Genomic DNA, 21,612 nt, shown 5'->3' with positions numbered 1-21,612 from the left:
AAAAGAGTAGCCCAAGAGTTGGCGGTGGGTGGTGATGACTAGCTGCCTTCCCTCTAGTCTTACACTGCTAAATTAGGGACGGCTAGCACAGATAGCCCTCGAGTAACTTTGTGCGAAATTCCAAAACAAACAAACCACCCATTATACAGCCACGTAGAAATGAACAACTGCGGGAAGGCTCCTTCATAAGAACACAAAAGTATGTCACGAGGAAGTCTCGAACTTGCCAGCTTCTAATTACGAGATTGCAGCTCTAGCAACTTGGCCACACTACACTTGAAAAAATTAAAATAAAACATTTAATTGTAATTCGTACCTAATGTATTTTATGTAAAATTCTGTAATTTTTATAACGCTTACCTATAAAAAAAATATACAAACATTTTTAAACAAGTGTAGTGAAATTTTTAAAATAGAAAAAATATTATTATAGAAAAAGTGTATGTATTTGCGTTGTTATTTGTGTAATTTCTTTTCATTAAAATTGTTTTAGTCCAAAACGAGGTTTTCAAATCCGCCTGATTTTCTTTAAGGCTTAGATCTTTACAAGTGTCATGTATACCTTAGGAATTTAGAAATGCTTAATACAACTACATACAACTCTATCTGAATTTTATGTTTTTTGACTAGTTGACACCAAATACCTCATTTATATTTTATATTAGTAAAAACTTAAGTCCATAAAATATAGAACTTTATATTAAAATGTGAAACCAGTCTCACCATACATCATCTCAAATTAATAAAAGTGTTAGCAGATTGATTTTTTATTTTATTGAAACCAATATTAATCGTGAGTCGTGAAGAAAGTTATGTTTTGTTTTTACTTGACATATTTTCCTTATCTTTTTATTAAACGTTCTTAATAGAAGACAATGGGCAGGAAATTCTTATATAACACTCCCACAGTTCACAAAGTTTTAATTTTTTCCAGACATTTTAATTTATCTAAGTTATAAATACAATTCGCTTTTTGATAATAAAATCTTACTATGGTTAAAATTTAACATTTAAAAGTTTCCGAAATTATGCACCATATAAATCAATTTCGAAAAACATTAAACGAAACAAAACACGGCGGACGAAGAATCCTATAAGGTATTTTTATCATTTTACAATGTTGTCCGAGAGTGTGTACGGATAATGTATGATAGAAGGAGTATCAGTCATCTTATTTGATGAAAGACGATATGTTGATTTTGTTACGATAGCCATCGTAACTTAAGCTATCTACTTATATTTGTCTAGAAAGAGATATAAATATATGTGTTTACGATACAGTATTCAACTAATGCAGTACTACTTACTATTCAATAAACCTTTTGTTTCAAAATCAAATGTGCAATCGTTTCAGATAACTATTCCTTTTTCTGTTGTACTGGTTTGGTTCGTTTTGAATTTCGCTTAAAACTTCATGAGGACTATCTAGCCTAATTTAGCAGTGTAAGACTAGAGTGAAGGCAGCTAGTCATCACCACCTACCGCCAACTCTTGGGCTACTCTTTTACCAACGAATAGTGGAATTGACCGTCACATTATAATGTCCCCACGACTAAAATGGTGAGCATGTTTGGTGTGAAGGGGATTCGAACCCGTGACCCTCGGCTGTTGTACTGAATAAATATCTGACAAATAACATACCACCAGGATGTACAGTAGCTTGCGTTAATGTTATTAGTAGTTGATTTAGACGTAATAACAAAATCGAGTCAATGAAAGAGAAGAAATAATCAGATCACCTGTCTAAATCAATATTAGAAAGATTATATTTTAATAAAACAAAATTTGTGTTATTTTCAACTATTTCTTTTTAATGTTTCTACTATTTTTAAGAGATGTTATTCACCATAAAAGTAAATGAATTCAATGTCTGTGTGACAGAAAAAAAAATGGAAATAATACAGGCCTGCGATGGTTTTATTGTATTGAAATATTTACATATTTTACAGTAATTCCAGTACCCTGAATCCGAGAATGACATCCATTATTCTCTATCGCAAACAAATTGTTTACAAAGTTTCCTAGGCACTTTTACACAAGTGAATGATTTGCATTGAAATTGGGTCACATTTTGTTATGCTTTAAAAGTTGAAAAATATTGCTTATAGATATTTCTAGATCAATCGCGACATGAGAGTCTTATCGACCGTTCTAGAATCCAAACATAATAATAACAAAAATTTTCATTGTGATAAATGAAATAATAATTTGATCTGGTTAAGAGTTTTTGTTTCTTTCCGATTTGTAAAAAGTCCTTACGTTTCAGAAAAAAAAAAAAAGAATATTACTTATGAAATCTGAGTATTAAAACCAGAACAATTTTTGTGAAGTTTAAGATCACAGGCTCGTGTTGTTAATGATAACTGTTAATTTTGGAGTTTAAAGATAGCTCCAGACCCCTTCCCTATTTTGTGTGAATGCTTTGTATTTGTGGTTAATTTATGTTATGCTCGACATGGCTAGGTGGTTAAGGCACTTGACTCGTAATCTGAGGGTCGCGGGTTCAAATCCCCGACACACCAAACATGCTTGCCCTTTCAGCCGTGAGGACGTTATAATGTACGGTCAATCTCACTATTTGTTGGTAAAAGAGTAATCAAGAGTTGGCGGTGGGTGATGATGACTAGCTGCCTTCCCTCTAGTCTTACACTGCTAAATTAGGGACGGCTAGCACAGATAGCCTTCGTGTAACTTTGCGCAAAATTTCAAAACAAACAATTTATGTCTCAATATTTTATATATTGCAATTGTCTAATAGGCTTAAGTTTGAATTTGATTAAGTTTTGAAATATTTTTAGTTTTATGGAGCTATTAAAGAAACGATATTTAAGCTTTTTCTATTCAAAGATACCATTAAGTTCATATATATATATGTGTGTATATACATATATTTCCTCAAACAACAGTCAAAGAATGAAAGAAAATAAGAAAATGATATTAAAGCCTACTCTTGCTAATCAATGACATTGCTAATTTTTATTTAACTAGTTAGCATATTTCTATATATACATACATTAGCCTTTCAGATGGAGATGTAACTCAAAACTTCCTGACTAGAAAAATGCAATTGCGGTAATGTAATTTCGTTAGAAGAAGGAGAACATTGTTCATTTTATTCTAAACTCTCATTTCCCAATAGACTAAGTAGCTAACAGTAAAACAGAGCAAATAGAACAAACTCTTCTTTTTAGTGAGCGCAGCTTCTGTCAAAAGTCAAATATGTTTACACAACGCTGAGAGAATTCAAAAGTTGTCGAACACACGAACAAAATCATATGTATCTTATTTGATTAAAAGAATAAAATTATTTACCCCTAATATTCAGATGAAAACAAAGGTATCGATTAATTTAATTACGAACTGTAGAAATAGGTGAAATGGCAGGATAAGGTTAAAGCCATTATAGAGAAGTTAGTTCTATTACAGAATTTCTAAATTTTCGATATTTATCTTGAACATAAAATCTATATATAGGTTTACCGAACTAGTTGAGAATATTAATGTTGCTTTCAAGATATTCTGAAGTCTTGACTAAAAGCTGTTGTTTTTTTTTTTTACATATGTGTTTTATTCTCACTAATATTAAAATGTCAGTGGTTTGAGTCTCGGGCTGTGGATCTGAGGTTATGTGTTTCGTGTTCCGTTATTGCTGAAAAAATAACTGTGTTTCGTGCTTTGGTACTGTAGATGATTTGAAAGATTAGCTTGTTAAGTCTCACTATTTGGTTTGAAAAGAGTAACCCAAGAGTTGGTAGTGCGTGCTGTTGACTACCTGACTTATCTCTAGTCTATAACTCCAAAATTAAAGATGGTTAGCGTAAACAGCCACCGAATAGCTTTGCGTAAAATATAGTAAACAAGTACTGAAAAGTTCAAAATCCGAATCTATGTAAGCAACACAAAATTTGCACTTAGTACTGAATATATTACAAGTGGACAAACCAACATTTGGTGTGTACCATTTTCAAAATAATAGTGTAATGAAAAATTACACCGTGATCACACAGTGCATGCATAATTCTTCAATTTATTACATTAAGACAATAAACCATACTTACGTCTAAAGACTGTGCGTGACCTAGTACACATTTTGCATAGAGTGTGAATACAATATTCGTGGTTGTTGCATGGCTGCAAAAGTGCACTCGGCTTTGGGACTGTGTGTACGCTATAAGACTGACGGTCAAGTCCCACTATACGATTAGAAAAGAGTAGCCCAAGAGATGATGATTAGTTCTGTGTATTAACTGCTTTCCTTCTAGTCTATCATTTCAAAACTAGAGACAGCCATGCACAAACAGCGCTATGTGTATTTTCACCCGAAAATTATAAAACAAACAAACAAAGCCTTGTCTGGTTTTAGCACATTTGTTAGGAATATGTTCAGTAATTAGTTCACAGATGTATACAAAGATCAACGATGACAAATGCAACATTTCACTTCATCTCAAAGATGCTAAATTAAATTGAGATCCAATGAGTATGGCTTTTAAACTGATTTTTAGCTTCGCACTACCGATTTTGAAATGTTATCAGAGTATGATTGATCGAATCTTGAATTTTATTGAAGTAGCGGTTGTGTCTGTTGTGCTTTACAAAACTAATCATTCAACAGCAATTTTCGGAAACAATTTTTACAGTGTCAGACCTATTCCTTTTTGTGTGAAGCTGTTGGGAGATCCAAGGCTTTTAAATAACAGGTCAATTTTTTTAAAATAAGTAATAGTAATGTCTGTGCTAGACGGGTACTAAATGTCACGCCCATCTGAAAGTCAGAGAGAGAAAATTTGCCCTTATAATGAAAAAGTCGTGATATGGCAAGCAAGACAGTTTACAAAAGACTACAAATATTTACCCTTTCTAAAATTAAATATTATAGAAATCCATCTTGATAACAAATAATTTACATTTTCTAGGGCCAAAAGGGGAGAGAGGTCGAAGGGGGAGGAGAGGCAAACATGGTAATCCAGGACCACCAGGACCCGTAGGACCAATGGTACGTTGAAGCGAATTTAGGCCTAAAAATATTGACCGTGTGTATATTTCAAATTACAGAATAAAAAGAATATCAAATGATATGAACTATATTTTATTACTGTCATAGGCTATAAGGCAAAATTCCTATTGCCATTATTAATTTAAACCTTTTATATATTTTATTTCCTAAAAAATATTGTTTGAAATGTATTTTTCCACTTCATTTAAAACCTTATAACCCTATAATAACTTTAAAGTATTATATTTAAAAAGGTATATTCGTTTTTATTGTATGAGGACCTATGAATCGTATTTACAAAACTGTTTTGAAGTTGTATTATTTTTCTGTATTTATTTTTCATCAGGGACCAGCCGGGCCACCTGGTAAACCTGGATTTCCGGTAATATAGTGTATTTTTGTAGAATATTAGCAACAGGGTTTAGTCGTAAATAGCTCCTTTTTCAGTAATTGCTTCACTATATATTTGGTCATGAAATGTTATTTATTAAAAAGATTAAAATATTTATTGTCGTCCCTTTGACTTATTTTAATGTTTTAATCTAGTGGACTTATACATTATACTGACGTTTCCATTGTATTTTAAATTCAAGAAATGGATAGCGAAAATGTGAAAAGAAAAGTTTTTTGGTTTTTTTCCTCGCATTTATTTACTTGCGAAACTAAACACCACAATCAAATGGCTGAAGTAACAAGTATTTGATCTGGCTTTGCGATTTACTTTGTTTTATTGATATCTCGAACAATCACATCGTTTTCTACCAAACATTTTTATGTAAAGAATGAAGAATCAGAAACGAGAGATAACTTTTCTTTTCCAGTCACAAAATAAAATTACAATAATTTCTAGCAATCGATGTTTAGGCTATGCCTAGGGTGCTCAAGAGGTAAAAATGTGACCGTCCTCTTCAAAGTAAAAACCTTTTCAAGCTACACTTAGAAACAGAACACCAGCGTTTTTACTAATTCACTCTTTCAAATACACGCTTCCGCATGTCCAAGTGGTTAGGGCGTTCGACTCGCAATTCGAGGGTCGCTAGTTCAAATCCCCGTCACACCAAATATGCTTGCCCCCTCAGGCATGGGGGCGTTTTAATGTGACCGTCAATCCCGCTATTCAAGTTTTTAAAAGAGTATCCCAAGAGTTGGCGGTGGGTGGTGATGACTAGCTGCCTTCCCCACAATGCTAAATTAGGGACGGCTAGTGCAGATAGCCTCGTGTAGCTTTGCGCGAAATTCAAAAAACGAACTTTCAAATACATTGCAGTCAACCAAAAACTAGCAAGAAGACGGTACTGTTTCTGACAATTTTCTGTTGTCAAGTCACACGGTAGTGTATTGTGCGGCCAGAACTGCAGAATACACTGTATGTTATTAACAGGTTTGATAGTTTAGCAATTTTATATATTCTGTAGCTCGAATGTGCGCTATGAACCCTTACTTAACACACACAATTTCAAGCCAATCCTTTAGGAATTATACAAGAGAGAAATTTGGATTGAATTTCTACCTTTTGTTCTTTTCTTTCGCACTGAAAGTAGAAATATTATTTGATAGAAAAAGATATTTAACTTCCATGGATTTGTTTCAAATTTGGAGCACTGATATATCTTAAAACCTACAATTAGGTTTCAAATTTGTCTAAATATAAATCCTCTGGAAAAGTTATTCAACAACAACAACAAAAAAAAAAACACCAAAATTTGACCGAAGGTTTTACTCGCGTGTGTGTGTGTTTTTTTTTGTTATAGTAAAGTCAGATTGTGTTATGTACTCTATCCAAGAATCGAACCCGTAGTTTTAGAGTTGTAAATCTGAAGACTTAATTACCGTTGCCCCAGCAGCACAGGTTTTGTATCCCCCTCCCCAACAAGTATTTTGAGCAAAACTATAGGATAAAAGAAAGTGCAGAGACCAAAAAAGAACCAGATAAGTAGTTTCTACTTCAAGTTTTGAAAACAAGGAATCATACAGATGGACGGTTATTATTCATTACCAGCTTTTGAGCATAAGTTTACTAAAGTTTGTGAATTTACTCTATTTACAGAGCGTTTAACATCATGTTATATTAGGTTAAGCAATTGGAGTAAATAATGATGCCTGATGTGGTTTTACCGAGTGTACGTTGGTGATGACAAAAAACGTTTGATCTAGTTTACATTACGTTACTATAAAGCTATTATTGTTTTTAAAGAGTTAAAACTACTGTCTATTTTAAAGAATACGGTTTGTTCTGTAAAGTATAGGTGCGTTGCGAATAATATGGTTACAATCCTAAAGCTAATGTTAGTTATTATCGGATGTCACTTCCCTACATGTTACGGGATGTTGGTGTGTATTGATAAAAAGTCGTAATAGCTAATCAAAAACAACTTAGGTGTGAAAAACAAAGTGCAGCCGAAAAAGGACTGAGTGTACCACCTAATGGAATGAAATTAAAATTGACGGTCAAATTGATAGCTGCACTTGTAGTATTGATAAGAGTTTTACAGTAAACTTCATTCCTGCAAGTCGCACAATCATTTTTGACTGCACCTTTTATTCACATCGAAAATGCTTTTGATGGGATTTTCAGTAGCTGTTAGTAGCGATTGAACCAAGCTGCATGTTAACGTAGAGATGGCTGTGTATGTGGTAATTAATGCCTTACTCTAAAGGAGAATCTTTTACTGATTTGTATTATGTTCACACAGTATCACATGCAATAAAATTTTGATTCAGCGTAATGGTATAACTTGAAGTAGAGGCGAAGTATATTAACCGATAGTACTAAAGTAAATGTGAATAAACATATATGTTTACAATAATAAAATTATTTCCATTTTACCTAAAGATTGATTGTTAATATTAACTGTAACATCTGAACAAGGGTTAAATTGAATATATATACATTTTTAACGTTTGAAGCAGTCTGATCTCGTGGTACTCTTTACACTGACCGATTGTTCACTTACATATAAATATCACAATTGACTTACGTGTATTTTTGTTTTATAAACAGTGATAATGATGTGTTATCCATTCATTCATTAAACTGTCCACATCAAAATTTTATTCTAACTACAAAATATTATAAAGTAATCGTTATACTAGTGACCTTCAATAGTTCAGTAATTAAAGTCTCAAGCACATACCACATGTTGTTTCTCTATTTAAATTGTAGAATTATCTTTGAAAAATAGACACACAAATATATATAAAAATATATAATGTATGTGATTAGCTAAAGATGAAGCCATGAAAGAAATGGTAGCAACATTACTTTTATAAAAAGGTTTAATTGTAAGCAAATATTTAGATGAGAAATTAATAGGCTCATTACCACATCAAGAAAATAAAAATATTTTTGGTAACTGACTTCATGTTCTTTTAACTTAAATAAACCATCTTTAAGTTCTGTATCCTTCTAATGATTAATGTAGAGATAAAGCCCTGCAAAACTTAGTTATACCAAATACTGACAGCAGTAGATTTACCCATCAGCAACACTTGTGGCATATTAAGCAGTTATATTTTGTGAAAAATCTGTACAACATGTGTAATGAAATATATAAGAAAATAATATAACTTATTTCTTGAAAAAGCTTCAAAACCACAAATACACTTGTGCTGGCTTCTTCATTATTCAAGTATCTTTTAGAAAACATTTACAAATCAGTATTTATAATTAATCAGGAATTATGTATGATCTATATGGAAATAAATTTTTTTTATATTTTAAAATAACATTTTAAGTGTTTATAAATACCTTAAAATATTTCTTATTACAGAGTTTAAGGAAATTTGAAATGTATTGATATTTTTCTAATGACCACAAAGACATTGATACATGTTTAAATAACCTATAGAAAGATCTCACAAAATATTACTCTCAGGTAAACATGATATGGACTGTTGGTTTCTGGTACTTGACTGCAACTGTAAAACAGTAGTACAACAGTATAACTATAAAATTTCCTTGTTGCTTGAACACTAATAATGTCAACTGAAATTTATTCAACAAATAGTCTTTATTATTTTTCTGTTGCCATTTGTGAAGAATACATCACATTTGATATATATTTAGTATTTGACTCTATTTTTATTATATAGGGAGCAATTGGAATTGATGGGCCAAAAGGTGATCCGGTAAGAACTGAAAATGGAGTACTTAGATCACGTTATCGTAGTTTAAATTGTAGATAGTTCAGATGCATATGATACATTGTTATTCATGTGGTAGAATTTGAAATTGAAGTCTCAGTAAGAATAAAGCATTTCAAATGTAGTTAACTTTTATATGTGGAGCTCTCATAATACTTCTTATATCTATAATGTTTTTAACTTTGTCTTGAAATTAAGCAATAATATTATGTGTATGTACTTTTCAGGCTGAACTAAAGTAATAAAAAGTATTTGTTCAGCAAAATAATTTGATACTGCATGCTAACTGAAGCCATTTTCTTTAGGGAAACACAGTTTTATTATAGTATTACTGAATTTTATGAAAATTTGTTCACGTGAAACTTGCATGTGCTTTCTCGTGAATATGTTTTTCAAAAGTTTAATATAAGTCTATATGATTAATATATAACTGAAAATAAAGCATGTTTGAATAGTAAAACTAGTAAATTGTTTACATGTATCTCTTATTACAATAATGTGAAGCTTTTAGATAGATTGCAATAGCATGCATATACTCTAGTTTAATTTTTTTCATATGCTGGAAACAAAATATAAATTGTGTATTATTTGTGTATAACAGTTCAGATTAGATATTTGGTATACTTTTGAAAATAATTTATTTTCTTTATATTATTTGTCTGGCTGTTTTTCTTACCAATTGTATGAGTTCTGTATATTTTCATTGATGCTATATATCTGTCAATCTTAGTGCATGTTCCACTATAGTGTTGCATGGTTAGTGAACCTCATTTTTTGTTTTTTGTAATGCATGTTTTGAAAAGGGCCCAATGGGGCTTCCTGGATTCACTGGTCTGAATGGAGAAAAGGTTAGTTAGTGGACACATTTAAACATTTTGTACTACGTGTTGTATTTAAAAGGATTTTCTTTTTTCACAACCATGAAGAAATAGTTAATTTGATTTGTATATTTCAGATAAGAAACTGTACATACTTAGTAATAGTTCTGTTTTACAACATGCTTTGTTCTTATAAAGTTTATATGAAGTAACATTTAATTATTTCCTTATGTATTTAAGTATAAGTACAGTTTCCATATCACTATCAGAAAAGAAAAGAAACATTGCCAAGATAAGTGATAAATTTTGCAGTTCTAACTAATATCTTTACTCTTTTCACGCTGTAAATATTTTTAATCTAATTAACTCATTCTTAGTGAAAGCACTTTTTTTATCATAATATGAATGTTGTGTATTTATTGCATATTTTGTGCAAATAGAAGCATGAGCTTAAATTAAAAATATTTGAATCTACTCTGTCAGTTATGAATTAAGAGCACAATATACACATCAGAGGCACTACAAGGTTTTAAAAGACACCAACTGGGAATTTAGGGTACAAACACTGAGTGCCTAGCAATACCTCTATCATACATATATGTATTTATCCTTTGCTATGACATTTTAGTTCTTTTTTATTTCAGGGGGAAAAAGGTGAAAAAGGAAATAAGGTAAAATAATTTTCCTTAACACAATATTAATTTATGAAATTTTGCTAACAGTATACTTGCTTTGCTCTTATTAGATAAGATGTATTACATGTAGAATTATTGCACTAATGTTTTATGAAATTTACTCACAATGTTTTTATACATTGTAGAAGGTAAAATAAATAATGTGACTAAAACAGTATTTATACAAATAAATTAAATTGATACTACCCAAATAAAATATAGTTATAATTCCACAACAAAGAAGATACAACATTATTAGCTATAATTTTATATGAAATAAAAACTATAACTATCTTATTTAATTAACCATTGAATTTCAACCATTCACTTTTATTTAAAGTGTGAAAAAGGATGCTTGTGAAACTTATTGTCTTTACTTGTTTCATTATTTCAGGGAGATAGTGGATTTGATGTACAAGTAACAACAGTAAGTTACAGTTTTGTTTTCAGTCTGTGTGTTTTGTAATAAAAATGGTATACATTTAATTTTTTTGTTTATAAACAATGGTTTCCAACAGTTTTTATCTTCTATGGGTTATTTTGAGGTGTAAAATTTTCCAAGCTACTTCAAACTCAAAGAATGCAAAAAAAATCTGAAGAATTTTGTTCTTCTACATTAATCATAAATTATAGAATTTATGTTTTTGAAGAAATACAACTATTTTTAATATATGTGTGAAAGATTATGATTTCCAGGTATGTTTTACTCCTGTGTAGAAACAAATTTGCTAAATATTCAAATATTTAGCAAAACAAATAAACTTTTCATTTAGAGCCCTTGCATTTTAAATTGAAACAATTGAAGTTAGTTTAATTTTGCCTTATTATTTTACATTTTCTCATGATTGTGACAATTTTCAGGGAGTAAAACGTTCCATCTCTAGCCTTGAGAATGGACATTTGGGCTTGTCACAGATAACCATCATGAAGGTCAGTTAAATGTATAATTTGGGGAAGGGCAAAGGCTAACATATTCCTAGAGTCCAGATGTCTAACTCTCCACCACTAACCCTGCATATTTGAATTGCAGTTTGTCTGCTTCTTTCTAAACATTATTTTTATTGACTTTTCAATTTTCTGGGTTTTTTGGATAAAACATGTTAGCATGTACTTATCTTGCCTATTCTGAAAATGTCTTATAGCTATATGTAATATAATGAATTTAAACTTCACCTCTTGAGTTTTATTTCATTTAATATCATATTAGCTAGCTGCATTTATTATTTTTCTTTTGCATCAAAAGGATTACATTGTTTTCTTTTTTGTCTCCAAACAAACTGTTTGTTTGTAGTTAAGCATAAATCTATGCAATGAGCCAGTGGTGGATTTAAGGTTGTGTGGACCCTACATCTCATATAATTTTACATAGAATAAAATTATCAATGGGCCTCATTAAGACTATGGGCTCTGGGGTTGAGCTCCCTCTGGCCCCTACCTAAATATACCACTGTAATGGGCTATCTGTGCTGTGCCCATTGCAGATATCAAAACCCAGTTTTTAACACAAAAAGTCTTAAGATTTACCATTGAGCCTTGGGGAGGCCCTTAACAACATTCAGTAGTAAACTTTTATTTTTTTGTTCTCTATCTCAGTATGAAATATACAACAAAAAGATTAATGGTAGTATTAGGTTTTTGACTTATTAATATAAACATATTTTTATTAACAGCAGTCAATATTCAGGTTTATACAATTAAAATTTTTATGTCAATGTTTTGATATAAAACAATTTTAACAAGTTTTTTGTTGCATGTTATTGCAAATTACTGTATTTAGTTTTTCTTTATATCATCATCCCATCACTGGCTCATTGGTAAGTTTGAGGGCTGATAATGCAAAAAATTGGATTCCAATAGCTTTAGTAGACAGAGCATAAATAACCCATTGTGTAGCTATATGCTTCACAACTAACAAACTTTAAAACTGTTGATTTCAACGTATAATCTCTAAACAGTTAATGTATTGTCTTTTAATCATGGTTTTACCTGTATGATTGTTAAACATTTGAAAAGTGTTGTGAAAACTAACTTTCACAAAGAAGAGGTGTTTGGTTTTAATAATTTAAGGATTTAGCAATTTTCTTATTTATCATTTTTACTTTTCCTTGCTTTTGTTAAAATATAATAACTAAATTTTTTAGATTGTAGCATAAAATGCATAAGAAAATATGGAAATGTGACACAACCACGTTGAAAAAGTAACAGTGTGATCCATAACCTATTTTGGATTTTATTATAAAATTAACAGGAAATACACTTAAATAAATTTTAAATCTCACTTGCATTTTTCTGGATTCAATTTCAAGCCCGTATCCTTGAGGCATTAGAATAAGTTTCTCATGAGTTCAGTTGCAGCTTGAAACATTGTGGCTGAAACATCTCTCTCATTGATGTATACTCAGTTTAAATTCCATCAAATATTCCAAAATTGTGGGAGCATTAGACAAATCAAATATCATGATGCATAATTCATAACATCTTTTTTGAGTACTGAAAGTAGTTTTTGGTCTACTTTCATTATCAAGATCCACTTAACAACATCAAGAACTAAAGTTTAGTATGCTAAATTAATGGGTACCTTCCAATGCATCTAGATTTTTGTCTGTGTGGTAAAAGAAACTCCTTTGGCAGGCATCATTACAGTAACTCACAAAGAACCTTTGTGTTCCTACTTTATTTTTCATAATCAGCCCTGGAGATAATCACACACTCTTTGATAGTTGTATTACTCTGCCCTATAATATACAGTCAATTTTAGCACTAGTTATATCTCTGGTACTCCAAGGAAGCTTGAATGGTGATTGATTTATTATACATACCCTGACTGTTGTCTGACCTAACTGGCTATCTGGTCCCACAAACACACAAGCAAGGTCCTTGTACTATTTACATAATTCATGCCTCTATGTTCAGTTTGTTTATACAGTCCTCATCTAGAGAACTTCAAGTGCTCTGAAAGCTGTTCTTTGATTTTTGAACATGGTAGAGTAGCTGTAACACCAGCAGTACAACTAGTCTGTATACCCTGTGCCTCTATTACCATCCTAATGCCAGTTGTAATCTAAATAGCTAGATTTCTATAATTATGGACTATCTCTAATATAACATCTACTAGATAACTGCTAGAGCTGGTGCAACGTTCTTTCCAAATAAAAAAAAAGCAGTATAATTATGAGTTGATTCTATAACCACAATAGAAGATGACAATGCACTAGATTGCACCCATGCCCACCACAGAATATCACTTGCACATTAAAGGGAACTGCCTTTTGAATGTTAATGTGTGCAGTTTACTGTTCTCTACCCCAGTACTGGATGGTTTTGTTGCAGAACTGCAGTTCTACTGTTTCAAAAACAAAATGTGCTGTCTATATCCGCAGTAAGTTCTCTATTAAAATATTGATTCCTGAACCCACATCAGAAGCATCTACCTTTGCTCAGTGTATGACATTTCCCAGACAAAGTTGGAAATTTGCCTCTCCAGTCATGTCTAATTTATCAGCATTTGTTACAACAAATATTGTGCTATTGGCCAAAACAGTGGGTTAACAATGAGCAAGTAATGCACATTGAGGTTGAGTAAGGATCTGGTTGTTCCATTGTCCATTAAGGACTCAGTTTGATGTCCATTTTTTATTATTGTTACATGTTGTGTGATACCTAGTCCATGGTTCTCCTGACCAGTCACCATGACTAAAGATGTGAACTGACTACCGTGCTTACCTAATTTGGAGGCTGGACAAAATCTAGGCGATACTAGTTTAAACCAGTTACTGCTGTTCAGCCATTACTATACAGTGCCTCAAACTGTATAGGCACTGAAACTGCATCTGTGAAAAACAGAATGTCCCCCTCACACCCATGTGTTTGCATCCCCACCCCTGTAGTGCCCATGTAGCCAAACTATGAGTATATACTTGCATTCCTTTCATTCCACACTTGACCATATAGCCTGTTTTTAAGAGATTATTTCAACACATTTTTAAAAGGTAAAAAACAGAAAATAGCAAATATTTTGGTATTAGAAATTTTGTAAATAAACATAAACATTAAGTTAGAGCCAGAAAAATACTTTGGAAGCAAGATATATATTTTTGTATATCACTCATTCATAACAGTCTGATGTTTATGTATGTATGTAGGTAATGTTGCTAAAACAACAGTATATTTTATATTTACAAACAAAATATTTATATGTATATGTATCTTATTCTTTTTCTATCAGAAACTCAAAGGGTTAGGAATTGGAGGTAATGTTGGTGTAGGGTTAGACCAAGATGTCCTTCTAATAAAGGTTAGTAATGAACTGTGTATTTGATTATTAAAATAAGTAGTTAAATAAAATATGTTGTTTTTTAAGTATTTATTGAGCCTTATGGTTTACAAATATTTTTTTTTCAATTTGTATCTATTTTTTATATTATCTAAATTCATAAATATTATTAACAAAATGCTTACTGAGTTATACCTTTATTTTCAGGAAATTTTGTCAGGAATAAGGTATATATAATTAATAGTACTTAGGTTCAGAAGATTCCACTTTTATCATACCATTTTCTATGTATGTTTTATCTATGTATATAGTGTGACCTATAACTAGTATTTTCTTTGTTCTCAGCATTTAAACTGCTTTATCATTTGACCGATTTATGATTGTGTTAAGGCCTTTTATTTTGTTTATATTTTTTGCATTATTATTATTCATTTATTCAATAGATAAATGGTTAATGAAAGATAACTTCATTACAGATGTGCAATTATACAGGGTGTTCAGAAAGTTACTGTCCACTTACATATTTATTAACAGACATGTTTCAATATAGAATACAGGAGGTAAATATGAATGACAATTATAAACAATGTTGAAAGTGATCCCCATTGGCTTCAATACAGGCTTGGATCCTTCTTATTTTGCTTCTAAACACCTCTATTAGTTACTGGCTTGAAATAGACTGAGTGAATGCTGTTATCGCTGCTTTCAAAATTGCACAGTGACTTTTCGAACATCCTGTATAATAAAAGCATTGATTAATGCAAATGTACTACAATAATCTATTAGTATACTTGAACAACTGTTCATGAGTTAATTCAGTCTGTTTAACATTTATTAATGGGCACATTATGCATTCCCTACATTCTGAAAACTTTGAAGAGACAATGTGTCCTATATACTAACAAGTTAGATCTCTTGTGTCTAAATTAAAACTTATGTTTAGCAATGTGTCATTGCTGTGTTTAAGTGCGAGGATAAAAACAATTTATCAACTGAAAAAATGAGAAATAACATTACCTAAATGAAGTAGTTTACTACATTTATTTATAAGTATTGTTGTCAGAATGGATTCACAAATGCAAGGTATTAGCTAAGAATTTAAATATAATAAAAAGTAGAAATTAAAAAGAATACTGGATGTAATATGTACATGTGTTATGTGTATATAATACATCTCTACAAATAAGTATATATTATTGAATAGCACCAAGTAAAAATAGCATTCTGATTTCATGTGCATGTATTGATTATTCCACTGGAATTCATTGACTGTTTTACAAAAATATAACATAAAACTTTTCTTACATAGGGTGTACACTTTTGTTTTTCTTTTTTGTTCGTATTCAGTATTTTAAAGGAAATAAACTTGGCTATTGATAGTGAATAATCAGCATAAATGAATGTTAAGATTAAGATATTACCTTAATGATTGGTGTCAGTTCTACATGTTTTGCACCTATAAATTTGATTCATCATAAATTTCAAGTAGTTTGATAGTGCAATGACACCATAGGAAACTTATGGCTAGGAACATGTCAGTTCGAATTAACTTTCAATTATTTAGGTCTTGGTAGTCAAACTACATAATTTGTATTATGTTTTTTTAGAGAAGATGAGCAGTCCTTTGTAAATATAGCTATTTCTTTCTTTTAAATAAGTGTAAATACACCCACAGATTATTTACAAGGTAGTGTACTGCCACAAATGTTTGACTTGGTACTGTAATAAGTGTTTATTATGGGACTGAGGTATTTAAGATAATACAGTATGGCGTTCTTGATAAGTATAAATGATCGACTGTGACCTTTAGTATTATTTTGGTTGAGTGCATAAAATGATTACCAAGGTATTGTAGTTTCAGGCTTAAGGATGAACTTTAATGCTCAAAGTAATGCAGAAATGAAGGTTGACAATGAGCTACAATTATCTGTAGCTAAAGTAAAAACTAATTTATATGAAGTCACTACAATTATCTGTAGCTAAAGTAAAAACTAATTTATATGAAGTCACCACAATTATCTGTAGCTAAAGTAAAAACTAATTTATATGAAGTCACTACAATTATCTGTAGCTAAAGTAAAAACTAATTTATATGAAGTCACTACAATTATCTGTAGCTAAAGTAAAAACTAATTTATATGAAGTCACTACAATTATCTGTAGCTAAAGTAAAAACTAATTTATATGAAGTCACTACAATTATCTGTATCTAAAGTAAAACTAATTTATATGAAGTCACTACAATTATCTGTAGCTAAAGTAAAACTAATTTATATGAAGTCACTACAATTATCTGTAGCTAAAGTAAAACTAATTTATATGAAGTCACTACAATTATCTGTAGCTAAAGTAAAAACTAATTTATATGAAGTCACTACAATTATCTGTAGCTAAAGTAAAACTAATTTATATGAAGTCACTACAATTATCTGTAGCTAAAGTAAAACTAATTTATATGAAGTCACCACAATTATCTGTAGCTAAAGTAAAACTAATTTATATGAAGTCACTACAATTATCTGTAGCTAAAGTAAAAACTAATTTATATGAAGTCACTACAATTATCTGTAGCTAAAGTAAAAACTAATTTATATGAAGTCACTACAATTATCTGTAGCTAAAGTAAAAACTAATTTATATGAAGTCACTACAATTATCTGTAGCTAAAGTAAAAACTAATTTATATGAAGTCACTACAATTATCTGTAGCTAAAGTAAAAACTAATTTATATGAAGTCACTACAATTATCTGTAGCTAAAGTAAAACTAATTTATATGAAGTCACTACAATTATCTGTAGCTAAAGTAAAACTAATTTATATGAAGTCACTACAATTATCTGTAGCTAAAGTAAAACTAATTTATATGAAGTCACTACAATTATCTGTAGCTAAAGTAAAACTAATTTATATGAAGTCACTACAATTATCTGTAGCTAAAGTAAAAACTAATTTATATGAAGTCACCACAATTATCTGTAGCTAAAGTAAAAACTAATTTATATGAAGTCACTACAATTATCTGTAGCTAAAGTAAAAACTAATTTATATGAAGTCACTACAATTATCTGTAGCTAAAGTAAAACTAATTTATATGAAGTCACTACAATTATCTGTAGCTAAAGTAAAACTAATTTATATGAAGTCACTACAATTATCTGTAGCTAAAGTAAAAACTAATTTATATGAAGTCACTACAATTATCTGTAGCTAAAGTAAAAACTAATTTATATGAAGTCACTACAATTATCTGTAGCTAAAGTAAAAACTAATTTATATGAAGTCACTACAATTATCTGTAGCTAAAGTAAAACTAATTTATATGAAGTCACTACAATTATCTGTAGCTAAAGTAAAACTAATTTATATGAAGTCACTACAATTATCTGTAGCTAAAGTAAAACTAATTTATATGAAGTCACTACAATTATCTGTAGCTAAAGTAAAAACTAATTTATATGAAGTCACTACAATTATCTGTAGCTAAAGTAAAAACTAATTTATATGAAGTCACTACAATTATCTGTAGCTAAAGTAAAAACTAATTTATATGAAGTCACTACAATTAGATAGTTGGCCATGATATCTTTTGCTGCCACAGTAAAAACTAGCTAGTAGACCACTACCCTTTGTTACTTGGATAAAGCTACTGCCATATTAATGCCACAATGATAACAAAGTGCATGTGAAGCTAGCTAACCACTGCCATTTTTTGTTATCACAGTAAACGTAACAAAAAAGAGCAAGAATTTCAGGTTTGGTATCCTGGCAAACTCTTAATGAGGTTATAATTTTTATCTGCTATGTATACTTCCAACAAAGATAAATGTGTATTATACACATAATTCTATTCTGATCATCATGTTCATTTGATCATAATTTGCAGGAGATTAAACCAATGTTTTTGTTTAAATTTTAAAATGTTAAAGAAACATCTGTACATGGTACTGTGATGCTGCTACATTTTATTTGAAAACAAGTGTTTTATCGTGCTTCTGTCCCTCATTGACCCAGTGGTAAGACTTTAGGTTTACAGTGTTAAAATTTGGGTTTCCATGTCTGTGATGGGCAGAGCATAGATAGCCAATTGTGTGGCTTTGTGCTTAATAACAACTAAACAGTCATTGTGTTCTTAGATATCACAATTCTGTGTTTATTTATACTCCACACAAGTTTCTTACTTTTAGATGAAGATTTGAATACTTTTTCTCAATTTAGGGTGAACCAGGTGAAACTGGACCACCTGGACCTCCAGGACCCCCAGGACCTACTGGCCTACCTGGTTTTGATGGTCAAACTGGAATGCCTGGTGAGCAGGTAAGTTTTTCATGGCATTATATATTTTTTTTATGGTAGTTATCCAAATCATTCTGCTCAACTTGTGTTATGATAGCAGCTATTTGTAACGAGAACTGATGTTATTTGAAACATATTAGAATCCAATGAATTATGAAATGTTTATTTCTCTTGTGCCTGAACCTCTACATGCCATAAAAGTGAATTACATTGGAAACTATATCATATGCTACACAGTATTTCTAAAATTAAAATATAAAGGTAAAGAAGTTTATAAAATGCCATATTCTTATGATATTTTGAGTTAAAATTATGCAAAATATGTTTTTAATTCTTACATTATTTTAATGTTAAAAGAATTAAAGCTATATAATGTACACCTCTGCATTTAATTAATTATTGAAATTTAATACTTTCCTTAGATTTCCTTAAGAATTAACAAAACAGTCTTCCAAAATCATGTAACGTATCTAAAATATTGACTCAGTTGTGAAAGTATATTGTATTTTGTTTTGATTAAAGTTTTTTAATAAGTGTTTTCCGAGAATCATTTGAAATTACCTGATTATAAGTAAGCTTAGTGTAACCCACTGAAGCAAAATTGATAAGATTAGCCCAGTAAAGTAATACTGCTTTCCATAGCAAATTCAAAACTTGATTCTTGCCAAATTCACAATTACTAATATAATTAATTCCAGTTTTTCACACCTGTGGTTTCCCATTTTCTCTGTAAATGATAACAAGAATTGCTTAACCCATCAGTGAGTCTTAAGCACAAAAGAACAATATTTTTAATTTAAAATAGTTTTAAGACATAGAAGTTATATAATTTATTTACTACTATGAAAATAAATATATCTTTAATATAAAATGTTGAAATACATCTTTCCAATTATCATTTACTTTTGTATTCTCTTGATATGCTGGTTTTGTGTTTTTATTTCCTTTAAATGTGAAATATTTGCTTCCTTCATCCATAAAATTAAAATATTACTTTTTTATCATATACTAGTCCTCATACTTTGCAAACTTTCTCTTATTTTTCTTTTTCCATATATCATTTGGGAATTAAAACATTATTCATATACATAGTTGTTTTTGTTTTAATATTACTCTAATACACATAACATGAAATTGTTAACAAACAATTTAATTTTTTCTGTTTGAATGGAAGCAATAGTATCATAAACTCTGAACTCTTGTGTCTTTAAAATTTTCTTGTTTTTAGTCAATCACCTTAAAATAAATAAACGTATAATACTGTATCTGTATTTTTAGGGGCCAATGGGTGAATTAGGACCACCTGGCCCACCTGGACCAGTTGTAAGTTTTTGTTATACTATACTTGTGATACAAAAAACAAAAACTACAGAATGTTTTCTTTTTCTAATAATATCTTAACTGTGTTTGGTTAATGCTTTTTTTCCTAATACAGTTTTCATAAACTAAACCATAAACCATACATTCACCTCTACAGATTATTATTAGTATGTACAATAATGTGTTTCTATAAATAAATATTAGATGTTTTGGGACAGTTCACACCTAGCTGGTCATATATATGCTTGTTCCCACTAAATATGATAGTTGACTTCATAATGCTGCATATAGTCTGTAAAGATCCATAGCTTCATTAATATTGATTGGAATAAGAGAAAAAAGATCATGTTACTGAGAGAACGCAGGCTTCAATTAATGCCCAAGATGCAAAGAAAATCTCAAAATTGGTGTTGTAAACATAAATGTTAAAACTCATTTATACTTAAAATATAATTAGAATATTGCATGTGTAAAAATCCTCATGACAAAAGAAGAGTATAGTAATTGAAAATGATATTTAAATGGTATTTAACATTTTCAACCCAGCAATTGTCAACAGTTGTTAACTCAGTTCTATGTTAATTATATGTGTTTTCCCTTGTCAAACAAGAAATGTACCTAGAATAATCCCCATTCTTTAAACTTTTTATTTTGAACAAAAATAGCTAATATAAAAAGTGATTTCAAACTGTCATGTTTTCTTAAAATAAGACAGTTAATCTTCATATTAATTTATTAATATGTTCATAGAAAGTTAAACAGTTTTCAAAAAACATCTAGACATATTCAATACTTCTGTTGTAAAACAAAAAATAACTAAAGATTTTAATCTTTAATATAAATTTCTTAAATTAATGCTACATATGTATTTCATTTCCAAGAAATTTGTGCAAACAAATAGTGACTACTTTTCATAGGTATTGCTAGGCACTGGCACATGGGGCCCATGCCTCATTTCTAGATTCTATTTGGCAGCACCCTGAATCCCCAGTTAGTGCCTTGAAAAATTAGAGTATTAAGCCATGATTGATATGATACTGAAACAGTGGAAATTCCCAAGCTTATGGACCCAAACCCCAAATCTCTTATGTAC

The 21,612-nt window shown here is 30.2% G+C and overlaps 1 protein-coding gene across 18 annotated transcripts in view; it reads left to right on the top strand.

The window, feature by feature from the left end:
- The window catches only part of LOC143246310 (uncharacterized), a 219,730-nt gene that overhangs the window by 140,753 nt on the left and 57,365 nt on the right, over positions 1 to 21,612 (top strand). For 11 of the 18 annotated variants that reach the window (XR_013025909.1, XR_013025910.1, XR_013025911.1 and 8 more), the window contains exons 3-12: positions 4,917 to 4,996; positions 5,343 to 5,378; positions 9,089 to 9,124; positions 9,943 to 9,987; positions 10,602 to 10,628; positions 11,026 to 11,058; positions 11,493 to 11,561; positions 14,857 to 14,925; positions 19,122 to 19,220; positions 20,478 to 20,522. Coding sequence is in view for 15 of the 18 variants with exons in the window: in XM_076492814.1 (XP_076348929.1) it covers positions 4,917 to 4,996; positions 5,343 to 5,378; positions 9,089 to 9,124; positions 9,943 to 9,987; positions 10,602 to 10,628; positions 11,026 to 11,058; positions 11,493 to 11,561; positions 14,857 to 14,925; positions 19,122 to 19,220; positions 20,478 to 20,522 (539 nt within the window). In the remaining 3 variants the exon portion in view is untranslated. Of the gene's footprint in view, positions 1 to 4,916; positions 4,997 to 5,342; positions 5,379 to 5,723; positions 7,019 to 9,088; positions 9,125 to 9,942; positions 9,988 to 10,601; positions 10,629 to 11,025; positions 11,059 to 11,492; positions 11,562 to 14,856; positions 14,926 to 19,121; positions 19,221 to 20,477; positions 20,523 to 21,612 lie in introns of those variants that run through there. The other 7 variants (XM_076492819.1, XM_076492818.1, XM_076492810.1 and 4 more) reach the window with 5 other exon arrangements.

Source organism: Tachypleus tridentatus, chromosome 3 (genome assembly GCF_004210375.1).
Source record: "Tachypleus tridentatus isolate NWPU-2018 chromosome 3, ASM421037v1, whole genome shotgun sequence".
In the NCBI taxonomy this organism is placed as follows: domain Eukaryota; kingdom Metazoa; phylum Arthropoda; class Merostomata; order Xiphosura; family Limulidae; genus Tachypleus; species Tachypleus tridentatus.
Note: the sequence above shows the minus strand (reverse complement) of the source record. Positions and strands in the feature narration are given on the sequence as shown.